This window comes from Eretmochelys imbricata, chromosome 1 (assembly GCF_965152235.1).
Source record: "Eretmochelys imbricata isolate rEreImb1 chromosome 1, rEreImb1.hap1, whole genome shotgun sequence".
Classification (NCBI taxonomy): Eukaryota; Metazoa; Chordata; order Testudines; family Cheloniidae; genus Eretmochelys; species Eretmochelys imbricata.
This window is the reverse complement of record NC_135572.1, coordinates 28,609,544-28,629,046: the sequence shown is the minus strand read 5'-3', so window position 1 is coordinate 28,629,046 and position 19,503 is coordinate 28,609,544. Positions and strand designations below refer to the sequence as shown.

The following is a 19,503-nucleotide window of genomic DNA, read 5'->3' as shown; positions in this document are numbered from 1 at the left end:
AAAAAGGGCAACAGTATTATGCTTGAAATAATAACATTTTTGTATAAGCCCTCATTATAACCAGCACAATTATAACAAAATATGAGCATATAATTTGAAAACATAACTTTTGAGCACTGGCAAAAAAGACCAAGTAGTAGATAAAAGAAACAAGGATGTTCCAATGGTAGTGGACTTTGCCTTTAAGATAGTATGCTAAGAAAATGTTAAGTGTTTTTCATCACTTCTTCATTTTATTTCAATACATTTAAAAGTGAAAAGAAAGCTTTTTAAACTTCAAAAATGACCATGGAAATTCAAATCTCAGAAGAGTGAATCCAGAACAGCTATTGCAAGTGAGTCCCTTCAAAGGGTTTATTCCCCAAAAAAGGGGGGTGGGGGAGGGGGAGAGAGAGAGAGAATCTCAGATTAGAGTGACCTTTCTTCTAACCAAAGAAGAGGACTGTGATTTTCTTTGCCTGTAAAGGTTGCTGAAGGGTGATGTGAAGCACTCCCTCTCTCCTACAGGAGGTTGGCATACTGACTAAATTCTCACAGCCTTTGTTGGCTTCAGAGGGGTGGACCAAGCTTGAATCGTGTATAAGATCTCTAGCATTTCAAAGCATTGTGCTACAACTCCACCACTGGGCTGGCCCTTTGTTGAAAGGGTTAAAAGCTTTAGTTAAACACCGAAGTGCATCTCTGAGGATATCCAAGTAAAAATTAAATTTAATGAACTCTTAATAGAGGCTACAAGGACTTACTCATGGCTACCTTAGAGTTTGATTCTTTTAAGAATTGATTATGAATGTATTGTCAAGCATTTACTATAGCCCAGAAATTCTGCAAGGCCTTCTAGTTTGGCTGCTGGATCCTGCATGCTTTTCAGCTAAATTCCCTGTATAACACTGTCATTGCTTCCAAACAGGCAGGAAAGTTTTGGATTCCAGGAATCTGTCAGCTCCTTGTAGGGTGATAGTGAGTGGACTCAAACTCAGGAAATTCTTATTACTATATTTATAATCATATAACTCCTGCTTTGGAATTGAGCAGGAATGGATATTAAATAATAAAAGCAGTAGCACTTTTATAATTCAAAGAACCCAGACTGCAGCTACATTTAAACCTTCAACAAGCCAGCAGTTTTTCTCACAAACAGTGCTTCATTTCTCCACTAGGTGCCTTAACTAGGCCATTTTGTTTTGATATTTTCAAAATGTTTTTTATTCTAATTAGCTTAAATTTCAAACCAAAAAGACATTTAAAACCAGAAAATGTGATTTTTTTTGTGCTGAAGATATCAAAAGAAACATTTCAGAAAATTTCAAAACTTTTTTCTGAACTCTTCTTAGTCAAATAATTAGTCACAACCAACACTTTCCTACAAAAACTTTCAGTTTTGACAAATTAGTATTTTCCAAAATTTCTGACCAACTTTACTCTTAACTCTTCCCTGTACCTGTTCAACTTCTTTGTTAGATGTGTGTGACTAAGTTGTCATGTAAATTCATTACCACTAGTGAATTCACTACCACCAGCTGAACTACGCAGATCTGCCAAGTATCACACACACACATACAGGCCATACCTCAAATATTTCCAGACCACAGCCCAGTCTGAGTTCAACAAGCTGCAGGAATGAGCCTTAATCATGGCTTATGGTTATTAAAGAACATAAGAATAGGCATGCTGGGTCAGACCAATGGTCCATCTAGCCCAGTATCCTGTCTTCCGACAGTGGCCAATGCCAGATGCTTCAAAGAGAATGAACAGAACAGGACAATTATCAAGTGATCCATCCCCTGCCATCCAGTCCCAGAATCTGACAGTCTCAGGGACACTTAGAGCATGGGGTTGTATCCCTGACCATGTTGACTAATAGCCATTGATGGACCCATCCTCATTAACTTATCTAATCCTTTTTTGAACCCAGTTATACTCTTGGCCTTCACAACATCCCCTGGCAATTAGTTGCATGGGTTGATTGTGCGTTGTGTGCAGAAGTACTTCCTTTTGTTTATTTTAAACCTGCTACCTATTGATTTCATTGGGGGACCCCTAGTTCTTGTGTTTTGTGAAGGTGTATAAATAACACTTCCTTATTAACTTTCTCCACACCAGTCATGATTTTATAGACCTCTATTATATCCCCCCTTAGTCCCAGTCTTTTTAATTTCTCCTCATATGGAAGCTGTCCCAAACCCTTACTCATGTTTATTGCTCTTCTCTGTTCCTTTTCCAATTCTAATATATCTTTTTTGAGATGGGCAACCAGAATTACATGCTGTATTCAAGATGTAAACATACCATGGATTTATATAGTGGCATTATGATATTTACTGTCTTATTATCTATCCCTTTCCTAATTGTTCCTAACATTCTGTTAGCTTTTTTGACTGCCACTGAACACTGACTGGATGTTTTCAGAGAACTATGCACAATGACTCCAAGATCTCTTTCTCGGCTGCTGTTGCTCCTGCTTAGCAGGCAGCCAATTGGCCTCTGGCTCACTGCTCCCCTGTTGGAGCCCAGGGGGGGAAAAAGCAGCCAGAAGGAGCAGGGAACCAAAGGTGGGAAGGACAGAAGGTGAGGGAGGCCCAATACAAGCCCCAGGCAACCCGCCACAGTAACCAGCCAGTCCCTCTCATCCATGCTTCCTCTCTCCCCCATTCCCAATAGGTCCCAGCTCTCCCCTAACCCTTCACCACCCTTACTTGGCTCATCCCAACTTTCCCAAGATGCCCTCTCCAGCTCTTTCCTTCTTCCTCCCAGACACCTCCCCTACTATCTTCCTGGACATCCCCACAAATTTATCTTCCCTAAGCTAATGTAATGGTCTCAAGTTGCAGTGGGGGAGGTTTAGGTTGGATATTAGGAAAAACTTTTTCACTAGGAGGGCGGTGAAGCACTGGAATGCATTACTTAGGGAGGTGGTGGAATCTCCTTCCTCTGAGGTTTTTAAAGTCAGGCTTGACAAAGCCCTGGCTGGGATGATTTAGTTGGGGATTGGTCAAGCTTTGAGCAGGGGGTTGGACTAGATGACCTCCTGAGGTACCTTCCAACCCAGATATTCTAGGATTCTACCATGCATCTTCCCTCATGCAATGACTTTACCCCCGTCTTCTCCCTCTTGGGTACTCCTACAAACACAGCTTCATCCAGCCTCCCCTACAATACCACAGTTACCCCATCTTCTGTCCAAACAGCCCCATAAACCTCAGATATGTCCCAGCATCTCTCAGCCACCTCCACCCATACAGCCCCCTGACCATCCCACAAATCCATGTACTGCAGCTTACCTCCCCACCAAGGCAGCTCCAAAACAGCACCAACCTACCTTTCAGGCACCCACCCTCCTGCCACAGTTGCCAAGTGTTGTGCTGCTTAGTTGTTAAGCAGAAGTTTACGTGAAAATACAAATAATTTGCATACATGCAAATACTTTAATTAGACATTTGCAAATAATTGGCATAAATGTCACACATGCTTGAGTCCCGATGATCCTGACATATTTTCTGAAATGGAGGGAGACCTCCCAGGAGGAGAGGGTGAGAGGATGCTTGAGGGAAATAAGTAAAGAGTCTCAAGAATAAAGCAAATAAATACTAAATACTACATTAAATTAAACAAAACACTACAACTAACTGAAAGTTAGAGGCAAGCTTGACCAGCTCTAACGTGGGCATGCTAAATACTCTGAGGCCTAGGTGATTGAGAAGAAACTGAAGGCAGTTTGCCCACACAGCCCTACATAGCTGGCACTACTACCAAAAATCACACTGAACTGGAGCACCCATAGGGACCCTAGTCAAAGAAGAACTAAAAAAGATACCAGTAAGACTGCCTTCCGAGGATACCCTCCCAAGTTCTGGCATGGAAGGCAAGCTGAGGGAAAGAAGGGTATATCGCAGATGGGGTTGCAGTATACAGCACTGCAGAGATTCTGGACAGCACTATAACCCACAAAACCAGGGGATAGGCTACCGCAACTTTGACAAGCCTCAAGGGTGGTGGCCAACCCTAATAGCAGGTTGTGCTACCAGCTCTGCCTATAACAAAATATATTACCATACATTTTTTCTAGATACTTAGACACAATTTCATAGCATCTTGTGTACTACTCCACATAAGCCAGACAAACAAAATTCATGAAAGCTATTGATACACAAGATACAGTGAATGAAGCTGGGTTTCTCTGGTGAAGTGTGAGGTGTAAAGTGTGAGGTATAAAACAGACAAAAATAAAATAAATGACAGTACTGCATATCAAAAACATTTTTGTTTTCTCTTGTGTGTCATTCAAAAGATGGTACATCTGGCAGCACATTATGGTTTTGTAAATAAAGTACTCTACATAATAATCCTCCATACAAGCATTCCTAAGGAATTTTGAAAATGTATTCCTCAATAATTAATGCTTCAACATTAATTCCTTTAGCTTTATTCCACTGTACTTATAGAGAAGAAATACTGTTACTAGTCATTACCTGGCACTGTGTTTGGTACACTGTTAGTTCCTGTTGTAGTTTTAGATTTTCCTCTTGTAACTTATTCCTGTTTATTGCTATTTCATTCACAGTTGACTTTAATTTTTCAATAATAAATTCATCCCTCTCAATTTTGGATTGGCTGGAGATAGCTGCGTCTTCCTGTTTCTGGTTCTTATTGCTGATTTGGAATCGATAATTCTGTGTCTGTTTCTATAAAACAAGGAAATAATTTCAGTGAAATTCAAAAATTATATTTCATCCCTTTGGTCCAGTCCACTACCAATAAAATCAACAGTGGTCTTTTCATTAACTACAGTGGGAGTTGGATAGAGCACCACGAGAGGCTGGTGCATGCTGGAGGATTTCCTTGCTGCTTCTCCAAAGGACAAGGGATGTTTCACTCTTGTCTTTATTGGGCCTCAAATCCCTTGCCCTCAATGGAAGAATGTGGTAGAAACTCTGAAAATTTAAGTTTGCAGAATTTCTCAAAGAGTTTTCCCTTCTTGTGCTTATTTCCCTAGAAGGGAAAGATACAGACCTAATGTGAATGTAATGATATATTTGGACCAAATAGCTACAGAAAAATAATTAGTTGAGGGCAATTTTGCCCTCCAATACACTAACCTCAATAAGAGTTGTGTATGTGCATTTGAGGGCAGAAATTTGCCCTTGACTTTTAAGCTAACACCACACAATCCACATATAAAAAAACCCAGTTAGTTACACAGTAACTGTGCTTCTCTGAGACGATTGCCCACTTGGATCCACTCAACTGGGGAATAATTGTACCTTCAGAATCTTCTAGAAAGCACTGTTACACAGGGATCTGAGTTGAAGGTATAATGCAGGAGAAAGAGCCAGAATTTACCAATGTACATTGCCAAAGAGCCACAGTAATACATCAGCAGCCCCCCATCAGCTCCCTCTCAACAGTGCCTCCTGCCTACTGGCAGCCCCGCTGATCAGTGCCTCCCCATCCCTCCCCACACCTCCCAATCAGCTGTTCTGTGGAGTGCAGGAGGCTCTGGGGGGAGCAGTGAGGGCACAGCAGGCTCAGGGGAGGGGGTGGGAAGGGGTGGAGTGGGGGCAGGGCCTGTGGCAAAGCCAGGGTTAAGCAGTGAGCACACACCCGCCCCCCCAGCACAGTGGAAAGTTGGCGCCTGTAGCTCCAGCCCCCGAGTCAATGCCTATAGAAGGAGCCGCACATTAACTTCTGAACAGCCGTATGTGCTCTGGAGCCACAGATTGGCCACCCCTGGTGTAATGGGATTGGCCTCCAACCATCCTGTAGTCCCTTTTACTAATTAAGGAATCCTTGAACTGAAAGTTAGGGAAGGTGGGCAGTGTTTATGGATCCACAGCCACCTTGGAAAATCAGTTACTATGGTAACCACTTTCACTGTTTCAAGAATTGACCATGTGGACCCCTACTCCTGGAAGATTAACAAGCAGCAGTAATTATCCAGAAGATGGGTCTGAATTAGCTGAAAGATGACAGTAGGACTGCTCCTTCAAATTGGGCATCAGGTCTAGAGCTCACTTGAAAGAGTAATGCTGCATAAAAAAGTGTACAGAGCTACAAGTAGCATATTTCGTTGATGGAGGCAGTGAAAAGGCATGCTATAGACTGTCTTAGGCCCTATTTTGTGTGTTCTGATATCTTTTGGTGACTTAACACCCTTCTAAACTGAGATAAACTGACCCAAGGTTTTATCCTCATATTACACAAAGTGCTAGATCAACCAAAGTATTTAGGCACCTATCTGCCTGTGGCCATATTCAATACCAGCATGCCTTCTTATGGGATAGACTGGTGCAGCAGTGACTCTGCCTCTGTTTCTCTCAGGGCCTTCAGCTGATCTATCCAGCTTCCAATACCTTCCAGGTGATTTAGCCCTCCAGTTAGGTCACATAGCAGTTCCACCCCTCCCAGGGTACCCAAAGTTCAAAATAAATGTAAAGAAATATAAACTATTTCCTTCTCTCTGGAAGGCCCTGAGAGGGAACAGTCCACCCCAGATCTTGGCCCCAGCCAAGCTTCTCCACAAGACTGATAGCCTGGAGCCAATATCCTGGATGGCATGGAACCTATCATTATGCAAGAAGGCTTTTATAGTTGTATAATCTATCAAGATTCCAAAAAATCTACTCTTTGTGCTAGGATTAAAGTAAATAAAAAAATAAAAAATTGACTGACCAAGTAACTATATAAACAAAACAAAAAGAAAAGGAGTCCTTGTGGCACCTTAGAGACTAACCAATTTATTTGAGCATGAGCTTTCGTGAGCTACAGCTCACTTCATCAGATGCATACCGTGGAAACTGCAGCAGACTTTATATATACACAGAGAATATGAAACAATACCTCCTCCCACCCCACTGTCCTGCTGGTAATAGCTTATCTAAAGTAATCGTCAGGTTAGGCCATTTCCAGCACAAATCCAGGTTTTCTCACCCTCCACCCCCCCACACAAATTCACTCTCCTGCTGGTGATAGCCCATCCAAAGTGACAACTCTTTACACAATGTGCATGATAATGAAGTTAGGCCATTTCCTGCACAAATCCAGGTTCTCTCACTCCCTCACCCCCCTCCAAAAACCCACCCCCATACACACACAGACTCACTCTCCTTCTGGTAATAGCTCGTCCAAACTGACCACTCTCCAAGTTTAGATCCAAGTTAAACCAGAACATCTGGGGGGAGGGGGGGAAACAAGAGGAAATAGGCTACCTTGCATAATGACTAAACAGTAACCCCCAAAGCCAATGAGGAGAGAACAGAGGACACCTTGCTGAACCTTTGGTGGTCAAGACGACTGGAAGGTGTGCCAAGCCACTTCAACTGTTATAATCCCAGATATCAGTGCAAGGAGAGAAGGATGAGCGGATACATCAAACATTACTTTCTAGAAGATTTTTGAGTTTGAATTCTGGGGCTGCACTGTTCTCATGAATGGGGATCAATATAGACAATTACTGAATGAACACTAATAGTTTGCACTACTCACATTGCAAGTTTTCTTGCAGTATGGATCATCCTAATGAACTGTATATTAATAAATAGCATAGAAGAGATGCCACCTAGACAAGAACCTGAAGAAGATCCTTTATGCATCATGCTTTTTTAAAGTAAAACTGAGTATACATTATTTTCCCATATTTATCTATTCCAAATATTGTAATACTCACCTTGGTACATACTCACAATGTACAAGAAAAACTTAAATAAAAACTACTCCAAGTATCAAGTATTAGTTGTTTCAGAGAGGATTCTCCTGGATTTACAGCAATTTGTGCACATTAATTCTTCTTTAGAGTCACGGTAAATTTAGCAGTGTTTTAGAGAGACAAGATGAGTGAGGTAATATCTTTTATTGGACCAACTTCTGTTGGTGATAGAGACAAGCTTTTGAGCTTACATGGAGCTCTTCTTTAGGTCTGGAAAAGTTACTCAGAGGGTCACAGCTAAATACAAGGTGGAATAGATCGTTTAGCATAAAGAGTTAACATGTAAGAGACCATTCAAGGTAAAGTGGGCAGTTAACATTTCTGCAGTCATTGAACAAAGAAGGCTAGTGGGTTATAGATTGTTGTAATGAGCCATATATCCAGTGTCTTTATTGAGTCCATGATTTTTAGTGTCTATCAAAGTTATGAATTTAAAATCCCAGGCTCATCTTTTTAAAGTGACAAAGATTCCTTTGAGGATGAGGACTGAGAGGTCAGATACAGAGTGATTGTTTTCTGAAAAGTGTTCACTCAGGGGCAATATGGTGCTTTTGTCTTTTATCATTTTTCTGTGTGAGTTAATTTGAGAACATAATCTCATTTCACCCACATAGTTGTTATTCGGGCACTTAGTGCACTGGATGAGATATACTATGTTGTGATAGGCATATACAGGACCTTTTTCACCAAGAAATTAGTCCAATAAAATATATTACCTTATCTACCTTGTTTCTGTAATACCCTGAGACCAACACAGCTACAACACCACTGCAAACAGTGTTTTAGAAACATTTTAGCATTAGTTAAAACAGCTCTTTAGCTGAGCTCATGATTCAATTAATATTTTTCTAAAGCAGGAAGGCAGGAATTATACCTGAAATAAATTACACTTCTCAGACAATAATTTTCGTTGCGCATCTAAAGAAATGAGATGGTTTTGATATAGTGTCTCCTTCTGATCCCATTCTTTTGATTTTGCTTTAAATTCCTGAAAAAAAGCAACACAAGGTCATTAAGCCTTGAAATCATTTTTCTCCAAGTTGCACTAGCGCACTCTTCATAATGAACACTCAGAATTTTTTATAGCTCTAATAAAAGTCACTTGTGTAATTAATATATATTTATTATTAATAATGAGGGACAATCAAATCTGTGGAAAGAAAATAAGTCAGCAAATGTAAAAAAAGGTTTTTCATTTTCTTGCAAGAAGAGAAAATTCCAGCACTTGAAAAAGCTGTTATTCTGAGCAAGCGGAATAACATGCACAATAATTGAAGTAAAATGTTAGAAACATTTTTAAAGTTTCATATATCTTCAGTTGTTGTAGATTCACCACTGTGTTACTCCAGTTTTATACAGTGTAATTCTTTTGATTTCAATGGAGTTACACGAGTACAAATAGGAATAATGCAGCAGTAAGTCAGGCTCTTGGTGTTCAGATGAACAATTTCAGTGCTGGAATTTTTATATTTTTTCTTAAGAATGTGGGAGGGCAGCTAAGGAGGAAACATTTCCTCTCTTGCCGCTCATTCTGGTAATGGTTTTTTTAAGATTTTTTAAGGGATAGGAGGAATTCCTGCCTTGAGTCCACAGAATTTAAACCCAAACCTGATTGGCAATTTCTGTTATTTTCATATTTCTGTAACAGAGCTGAGTGTATTTTAGTTAGTTGTTTAAAGGTTTTAGAATTTAAATATTCATAACTAGACTTTGAAGATTATACCTAATAAAATAATTAGTAGTACTCCATAGCCATTGTAGATTGTTGCTTTTTCAGCTAAAGAATCAAAGTAACAATGCATTGACTTACACACAAAAAACCACCCTAAAATATCTTTAAAACCCAGACTAGAAACTTCATTTTTCCAAATGGAAATGTAGGGTCCAGAGACCTAGATGAATTTGTGCAGTTTTCTTAACTCAGTGTAATTTATGAATTTTGAACAATCAGATTCTTTTTGCTGCATCTATGCCCTATGAAGCTGATTGATCCATAATTTTTCTATACTTTTACTACTGTCTGTTTCTGAATTATAAGCAAATATAAACAACTTTTATTTCTTCACAACATCAGATACAATGCATATTCATCTGACTACAAAGTGAGGACTACAGGTTCAAGGCACTAGTAAAGTATTGCTGAGCTTGAGTAGATTTTCAATACAGTAATTATTTTCTTAAAACTAGACTCTGCTGAACACATTCCAAGCATTCATTTTTTATACTGCATAATTTACTAACTGGTAGCACTGTGTTGCATTATATTCATGTTCAAACCTTGGATAAGGTCATTCTCAGATTAGCAGGTTGTGAGAGTGTCATGAAAGATATATACTTAGCCCTAGGTAGATGCATAAACCATGCATTACTCTTGTAGTAACAACGGTTAGCCACTCTGGTGGGCTCCAAGTGACAGATTTTATAACAGTGTGGGCTTTGCCATATGGAAGAGATAGCCACACTTCTACTGGAGGGCTGGTAATGTGCCCTATCAGGCAGGAACAATCCTCTGTGGTGGGAGGAGTTAATCCTATGCGCTGTGTTATGCAAGAAGTCAGACTAGATAATCAGATTGGTCCCTTCTAGTCTTGAAATCTATTACAACTAATTAATAATGACCATAACATGAAAAGCCTAGAACATCCCCCTGAATGCAAAAATTTTCCTGAACCATTGCCTTATTGAATAATATGTCTTTCATAGATCAGGGACAGAGTAATTGTTTATTTCAAATTTAAATTTATGAGCTGGCTGATCTATATTAACAGGGCTATAAACAGCGTTAATAAAATTAATGCCTCTGAAGAACAGAAAACACTGTCAACACACGGCTCTTTCCATATTTTATACAGAACACTGTACATGCTTATGTGATTTACAGCCTGAAACTGTAAACCAAGTATGAATCCTGAAGATGAACTAGGTCTACTATAACAGCAAAACATACTTACTTCCAATTTCTGGTTTAAATTGCTCAGTTCAAATGGAGTTTCCAGATTTTCTGCACATATTTCTTTACTGTGAACCCTATCTTGTTTTATCTGGTGTAACTGTAGTTTTTCATAGCTTTGTGTCAGTTTACAAAACTAAAAATTAAAGGAGATATGAATATTAAGAATATGTGTCTTCTATCTCAGATAATCTTTTATTTAAGTCATAATTGGTAAATACAGTGAAGTTTAAACATTCTAATTAGTGAATCTCTGTAACAAAGCACCAGTTACTAAAACTAAATTATTAAAGATGAACAAGACTAAGCTTTCATATAACCCTGAGTGTTTATTAACTGCCCAGTTAAACACAGATTTACTTCACAGTTGTTTTTTTTTTATTGAAATTTTGTATGGCACTTTTATTTTTAACCATGTAAAGTAAATTCTTGTACTGTATTTATATGAATTGTTTTACATTTGTTTAGTGCCATCTTGTGTTGACAATTTTTAAAAGTACTTCAGTAATCAAAATAAAGGATTAACTGGTTTATATTCACTTATTCATGAAGACCTTTAGCAGTTTAAGGTGTTAAAATTAAGCATTTAAATGTTAAAACTGTTGATATATTGGTCCCATTACCTTGGGATCATCAGGTACCAAATAATACCAAATATAACTCTGCATTACTGATACCTATAATGAAGCCATGGAAAGAATAGGGAGGTAGCAAACAGGAGGACAAAGAACAACTCAGGTGCTGGGTACAAGGTGGAAGAAGGTAAGCTAAGCAGCAGAAGACATTGGTGACAGAATAGAGGGAGGGAATCAGGCAGTAGCAGGAGGATTCTCGGAGGGGTTGAGGTGGAAGTAACTGGGCCATACTTAAAATGGCCATTATCACCATATTTGCCAATATTTTACAATTTTTACCAAGGACACTTCTCCAAATAATCTGGAAGTGTAGTAGCTGCCAGCCCCTCAGCAACCAGAGTTTTGTGTTTACATTCAGTGAATTTTAGCCCTGAGTTAATGTTAATCTTAATTCGCAGGGCCTCAGGATTAACACCCTATATTATTATGATAGATTATTTTTCAGCACTCAGAAGTATGCTAGGCCCCAGGCAGAATAAAAGTCATGTCTCAGCCCTGAAGAATTCACATTATAGGTTTAGGTATGACACACAAGAGAGGATAGTAAACAGAGGAGGGGAGGGGAACAAAATGAGGTCAGAAAAGGATTACACTAATCAGATCATGTGGTTACTTATTTTAGCCATGTATATAAACTGATACATCTGGGGTAGGGAGGCTTTATACTCATCTTCTTCAGGACAGAATTGTGCTTTTAGGTGGGATCTGAATGAGGAAAGAGTGAGTGGTAGCTTAGTGAATCAGAATTTGAAGGATGTTCCATGTAAAGAGATGCATGAAAGAAGGCAAAGAAGCAAAAGAAGGAAAATGTAATGAACGGGGCATCAAGCATGGCATGTCTGGCAGAACAAAGGAAGTTGCAGAAAGCAAAAGGGGCAGGTGGCAACTGAAGCCAGGAGAGAGTGATGTATGGCTTTGCAAGCCAGAACAAGAAGTTTGCACTTCATACATGTAGAGCAATAAGAAATCAGTGAGAAGATTCAAAAAGGGGTTGAAATGGTCTGAGTGCTGGATAATAAAGACAATCTTGGCAAGCTAAGACCCAAGACCAGAGAGAAAGAAATTAATTTGACTGTTGTTAAGATGGATAGGAATGGTCAGGTTTTTTTTAGATTTTTTAAAAATATTATGAAGGGAACAGGTAGGATTTGCTCATGGCCTGGATGTGCAGAAGAAAGAAATACACTCAAGGGCAGAACTGTCATGAAAGATTACATTAATTATTCATTATTCATTAATTATTAGTATTTCTTATCTATTATTATGAGGAAGTTCTATGGCCTATTTTATAATAGGAGGTCATACTACACAATGGTCCCCTCTGGCCTTGGAATCTATGAATCTATGACTGCCAAGTTGTGAGTCTCAGTAACAGAGAGGATGGTGAAGTTGTTAGCAGAAACAGAAAATGATGGCAGTGGAGAGCATTTGGAGAAAAAGTTAGATCATGTTTAACTTGAGATGATGGCAAGCCATCCAAGATACGACAGCGATAACAGGAAACGTGACAATGTAAGGGAGGATTTAGATCTGATGTCATTTATGGATTATTTAATTGTACCAAAATCCACCCCACAACTAGTGCTCAAAAACCCAATGACTTACTGGTACAGTAACTATTGTTCGAGATGTGTCGTGCACATACATAGCTCACTGTAAGTGCGCTCAGTGCACTGGAGCCAAAGACTCCTGCCAGCATAATCACCAGGCAGCACATCAGGCAGCATTTGCTCTCCTCGTGCTCAGAGTGATGGCATAAAAGGGGTGTGACTGCAGCTTCCCTCTCTGTTCCTTTACACCACTGCCTATCTAATATCCAGAACAGTGGGGAAGGCAGAAGGGTTGAAGAATGTATATGTGCACAATACATCTTGAAGAACAAAAGTTACTGTTCAGGTAAATAACTGTTCTTCCTCCTACGTGATTGTGCACATATACAATCCACTGTACATAACGAGGTAGCGTTGGCCACACTGATGGCCACTTGGAGTGATGTTCAGGCAGTGACATGTCCTTCAGAGATCATGGCCAAGAACTGTTTTTTGTATTCTTCAGGCAATTTTGTCCCCCAATTGGAAACTGCTCACCAATTAATAAAGGTATATTTCAACAACAGTGCCTGATAATTCAACATCCTCATCTGAAGGAGCATAGTGATATAGGCCGATTGATAGTGCCAGAAAGGCACTACAAAGGATAAGTTTAAAAGATTGGATTTAAAGTGGCCCTAGGATGAGACTGCTTTGAACACTCATTGGCTACCATAACCACAAGGGATTCTAGGACAGAGTGGGTGAAGAAATAATCAAATTACTGCTGGGGAACCTGATAACACTTGTCCACGTGTTTAGGTATAGGCAGGACAGAGGCCAGCAACTTCCAGAGGTTCTTCGCAGGTTCCAGAAAGGCTTCATTAATGGGACGGGCAACCCATTTTGTGGTAGGTGTTTATAAGATATCAAAAAACTTGTGTAGGTGGTCTTGCACAAGCTCTGCCTGCAATCCTAGAGATGTGGCCATGAGATCCTGAAACACTTTATAGCCCTCCATTGGGAGTAGGGTGGGGAAGGGGGTGATGTCAACTGTGGGGTGATGGCATTATGCATGGAAGAAGATGAAGTATGGTGATGGGAACATCTAGGTGTTCTTCTCTTGCATCTTTTTCTGTGGGCTTCAGCAAAGAAGGGGACTGAGGGATGGTAGGAGGATCCTGCCTTGAAGTTTCCAAAAAGGAAGAATGCAATCATCTCCTACACTGAGACTCCAGCAGTGGTCTAGACACTCTTGGGGCAGTCCAAGATGCGCAATAAAGCCAAGGGGGGATTCCACTCTTTGAACTGCCTATGAAGGTGATGGGCATAATACAAGGACTTCCTTGTAAAAATGCCAATCTTGCCCCTTGATTCTGGCATGACTGGAGTGTGACCTAAAAGGAGACCTGAAAGACTGTGGAAGAAATACAGGTCTATCATGGTCCAAATTTGAAGAGAAGGTATAACTCTCCTTAGTGAATGGATGAGCATTCCACTTGGCATTCGTGGAAGTCTCAATACCAGCAAAACCTGGTGCTGTCCTAAAGGTACTGACATAGAGGATGTATATGACGGAGCTGGTGGAAGCAGGCAAAATGGCTGGAAGACAAAAGAATAGGTCAGTCTCAGTGGTGCTGACAGTGCCTTCGTTGAGGGTTGTGATGAAGAAGCCAGTGGAAATGAGGAATATGTGACTGTAAATCATGCTGGTGGCACCGACCTGGTGGAGACTGTAAAGAAAGGTAAGAGGCAAGTGTTCTGCTGCAGGTGCTGGGGGTACTGGACCCAACAGTGCTGGAAACAAATATGTTTTTGATAACAGTGAAGACCGCAAGCTCAATGGCACCAGTGGAAACAGAGTTGACAGTGCTGGTAAGTGTCAGTATTTGTGACCTGACCTTGATGTGGCACTGGAGGACTCATGTGGGGTGAAGAGTGAAACTTCAACCACCTCTTAGATAAAGAAGAAAGTTTAAAAAGTTTTATGGAGGCCACCAGAGAAAAAGAAGAGCAGCATTTTTCAGCATTTTTGGGCTTAGACTCTGGGGCAGCTGGAAGGGTGCTCCTTGTGGCCGAGCTGTTAGTTCTCTTGTGATCAGGGTCACGCACTGCAGAGGAAAGCATTATTTCTTTTATAAGATGGACTTTGAGGTGGAAATCCCTGTTTATTCATCCTCATTGGAAAGGGGGTACAGATAGGACATTTGTCCCTCACATGCCTCTCACCCAGGCAAATTAGGCAGCTTTTGTGCCTATCTGTAACAAAAATCACGGCCCAGCATGTGGCACATTGTTTGAATCTTGGGGATTTGTTCCTTCTAAATTCCTAAATGAAAGGACTCTATCTAATAAACTAAATTATATTAAGGCTAACTATAACCAGAACCTTGTACAATTAGAGAAATCTCTGACTAGTGGCTGGTTAACTGAAGCTGAAGAGCAATGGGGAGCTCCAATTCTTGCTACAGATGGTAAGAAGGACCTGAGAAAGATGTGGTGGCCATGCCCCTTTTATGCCATTGGCTTTGAGCATGAGAAAAGCAGGGCAGTATAAGTCACTTGGTGGTAATGGTAGCAAAAGCCTCCGACTCTAGTGCACTGGACTTAGACTTATATACTGTGGAATATACATGTTCAGAATCACTCAAAGGAAAACTAGAGTTCTTTTTTTTCACGGTCTAATGCTTAACTTCTCAGTAACCATACCAAGATGTAAATCTTGTATCTATATTTACAATGCAGGGAAACACTGTAAGTTACAAAAACAGCTTTTGTTTCATAACTGTTTTCTTAAATTACTGAAAGTGGTAGTTAGATGACAACCAAAACATTCTCAGCTTATTTACAAAGCTGTTTGTTTGTCAAGTCAATTTCTCCAACCAAATATAGGCAAACACAGATAAAAGAGAAGACTGAGGAAGGGAAATGAAAGTTTAAAAAAGAACAGATGCTCCTTTTTATGGTCTTGTGATATGTATGTGAGGAATATTGTCACCATCAGGTCAAAATTATAGTTCTTTACTTGGCCATGCCAAGTTCGAGGTCCATCTCAGGTTTGACTGGAAGGCTGATTTGGTGAAGAGGTCTGGTTGTTGAACAAACTATGTCTACATTACAGAGCTTATGCAGGCACAGGCCCCTCGTGTAGATGCAGTATGCGCTCTGACAGGAGGAGTTTTTCTGCTAGTGTAAGAACACCACCTCCCCAAATAACATTATCTATGCCAACAGAAGCACTCTTCTGTTGGCATAGTTGTATCTACACTGGAGGTTTTATCAGCAAAGCTATGTCACTAGGTTGTGGCTCTTTTCACACCGCTGACTGACATAGCTATGCTGGTATAGGTTTTAAGTATAGCCCAAGCCTTTGTTTCTTTCCCTTTCCCAGTAGCAGAAAACATTGAAGACACCATCAGATAAGAAAGAAAAGACCAAATCAAGGACTGTCTACTCTACGTTGTTAAATCTGAGAAACACTATGGACTGAAGTTCAGTAAACCTGACACCCATTAGACTCATAGCTAAGAGTGGAAAATAGAGAATAACAGAGAAAAAGGACAGACATGGAGCAAACAAAATAATCAAAAAGCAAAAATGAATCCAACCTGATGCCTCTTCCCTTTGGTTTTTATACCTCCTCTCATGGAATACTACCAATTCGTTCATAGCTGGAGCTATGAACCTGAAAGCTGTTTCCAGAGCTTTTCAGTAGCCTTCATAACACAAATAAACTTAACTTAAAAACAAGACAACCTAGAGTAATCTAAAACATTTCAACATACAGACATATCTCAAATCAAGATTCCCTGTGTGCATCAGCTTCTAATGATCATAACCCTGATTAGGTGATTATAGCCCTTCAAGATACCTAGTCCATAGTTCACAGGTCTTACATCTGACAGAGGCTCTCTCCATGTCCTTTGATCACATTGTCACAATAAGTCCAGTATGGAGAAGTAGATTCAGAGTTCTCCTTATAGAAATGATAATTGAACCCATGAAAGTGGATATGGTCACCCAAAGTTAAAAAGTGTGACAAATTACCATTCACAAATCCCTGAAGACACATCTATTAAATTATACATTAGAAACATTTTTTAGAAAATAGTTAAGGATAAAATTTTTAAATGTAGATAACACAAATTGAACGAGTACAAAAATACTTCATATTTATCAAAACAAATTCTCAACATAAAGTAAGTCTTTAAATAATTCTAAAGAAATATTACCTGATATGATTAGAAATGGAAATATAAAGTGATAAAGTAAGTTTAGAAAACTATTCAAAATCTACTAAACTAACCAGAAAATATTGAACCACTGTAAAATACTGAATCTGACTTTTTCCTTACTTGAGACTTCAGTGCTTGAAGTTGAGCTTCGAAATCCTGAGCCATCTCATATTTAGTCTTCTGCAAGCTGTCTAACTTCTGTCGAAGTATTCCTACCTACATTTAGAATAAACTTTCAGTTTTACTTTTTCCAAATAATTCCTAAGAGGCTAATATTTAACATAGACAAAATTGTAAATAGGACTGGTGCACCAAAGGTAAATATTTTTATTGTACTTATTTTAACAAGTTATTAAAAAGTAAAATTAGATACCACAAAACTAAATTGCTTAAGTTTGACATTTTGTACCGAAAAAGTCCATTGCATATTTGCATTATAATTTGATTATAACATTATATAATTGCTTAATGAAAGATCTTGTCTTAGGAGCAATTCCTTTGACCACCAGCTGACCTGAGTAGCTGAGTTGAGAACTAGCAGAACCTCACATCTGCGTGAAATTTTTGCTGGACTGGCCTCATAAATAAGCAGTGCCCATCACTCATTTAAGACAACAATGAACCTCTTTACATTTTTATCTTCACATGTGCACATGTTTATGCATTACTTAAAAACAAACAAACATCCCACTAAAATGAAACAAACTCACAAGCATTGTGGCAACAAAATGTAGGTAAGTCTGAATGACAGAAGGGGTTGCAGTTGTGGATAGTGAAAAAGGTAAAACAGAACCTTACTAAACAGATAGTCTTTCATGTGTGTACAGAAAATCACACCTGCTTTCATTAGTGACAAAAATATCTTTTTTGCTAATTTTTATGCTTATTAACTCTGCAGAGCCAACATACCCAAGAGTTCGCAAGATGGATTTTTGTCCACATTTCTTTACTAAACTTGAATTACACATATGCAAATTGTTGGGACACACTAGGATTGCACTATTGTCTATGAATGTACACTCTGCAGATATGACTGTGCATCTGTACAGTGTCTAGCAGAAAGGATGTCTGATCTTTGATCAGTAATCCTAGGTGGTACTGCAATATAAATAATAATTATGATGGAGTTGCCCAGGTGTAAATGAAGGCTTAATTTGGCCTGGAGAACCTTTATAATTAGTGAAGATACACAAGAAGGAAAGAACCCATTTTGACTTTAAAATCCCAGATTGAATTAGCTGGGCTGGCATTTAGAAAAACCAACAAATCAACTTTTTACTTGTAAACAGTGGACATATTTGAACTGGACATAACTGAGACACACTAAACATTGGACTACTCAATGACATTTTTACAGTAATTTTTCAGAGCAGAAACACATTTTAATACAAAATATCAGAGATCATTACTGATCTTTAAAGAATTTGTTCTGTATTCTGATGTGATACACTTAACAGGCATATTTATAAAGTATGCTATTAACTAACTCCCAGAATTAAATGCTTTCTTTATAGGAGATGGTATTCATGTACGTACTTCTTGACCTTTCAGATCCAACTTGCTTTGGGCATTTGCTAATTCTTGATCCCGGACATCCATTCTTGCCTCTAAAGCTCGCACCTTCCTTTCCCATTCCAGTTTCTTGTTGTTTACCATGATATCAATTTGGTGGATTAATTCCTGAAGCTCAGCTTCACATGGAGAAGCTCTAATAATATAAACACAAATTTTTAAAATATAGATTTAGAGAGGAAAAATATTTTATTCAGATTACTGTAATTTATTTACTCTCATCAAAATATCAGGTCTTTAGGGGGTGGGGGCAGGAGGGGAGGAGCCTTAAAGCTAAAGGATGTCTTCAACGTAGACAGAATCCCAGTTCATGATTCTTACCTTAGCTTGAAGTTAGGGTTGGAGGCTACAGTGTTTTTTTCAAAGCCCCTACACATGGCGGTTCCAGCATGTATTCTGGACCTCCTATCATGTATAAATACCTTATCATACTTCCTGATTATAGTCTACCATCCATGTTATTTGATCAGGCAGTGGACTACTGTGGAAGAATCAATGCAACAATAGTAGCCACACAATAGTGCTGCCATATGAACAATATATAGTTGAAGTGGCAGCTTGAGTTCATTATTTTTTGTCAAACTGATATTTTCCCCTGCAGATCTGATAGTAGGTCATATAAATAACATGCTTTGCTGAATAGTAAACTTTCATTTCCACCAAGTTCCATCTCTCAGAATCCCAAGTGTGGAGAGTGCCAAACTACATCCTGCCAGACCTGGATTTGGTCATACAACCCATAGCTAATATAATGGTTCCCAATCTTTATTTGCTGGAGCCCTAAGAAGGGCTGTGAGATAGCACTTCCATCCCTCTGCCTCTATTCTATATTGTTTAGACCATACCCATTACTGTGGTATGTGGGTGCCTTCCAAAGTGAAGG

General features: G+C 39.2%; 1 protein-coding gene across 1 annotated transcript in view; it reads right to left on the bottom strand.

Annotated features, from left to right (window-relative positions):
- The window catches only part of DEUP1 (deuterosome assembly protein 1), a 58,902-nt gene extending 39,905 nt beyond the window's left edge, over positions 1–18,997 (bottom strand). Inside the window, exons 1-6 of the mRNA XM_077810707.1 lie at positions 18,942–18,997; positions 18,585–18,756; positions 17,169–17,264; positions 10,651–10,785; positions 8,574–8,687; positions 4,467–4,679 (exon numbers count right to left, since the gene is read on the bottom strand). Of these exons, the coding sequence (XP_077666833.1) occupies positions 4,467–4,679; positions 8,574–8,687; positions 10,651–10,785; positions 17,169–17,264; positions 18,585–18,756; positions 18,942–18,997 (786 nt within the window). The remainder of the gene's footprint in view (positions 1–4,466; positions 4,680–8,573; positions 8,688–10,650; positions 10,786–17,168; positions 17,265–18,584; positions 18,757–18,941) is intronic.
- Positions 18,998–19,503: the final 506 nt, after the last annotated feature.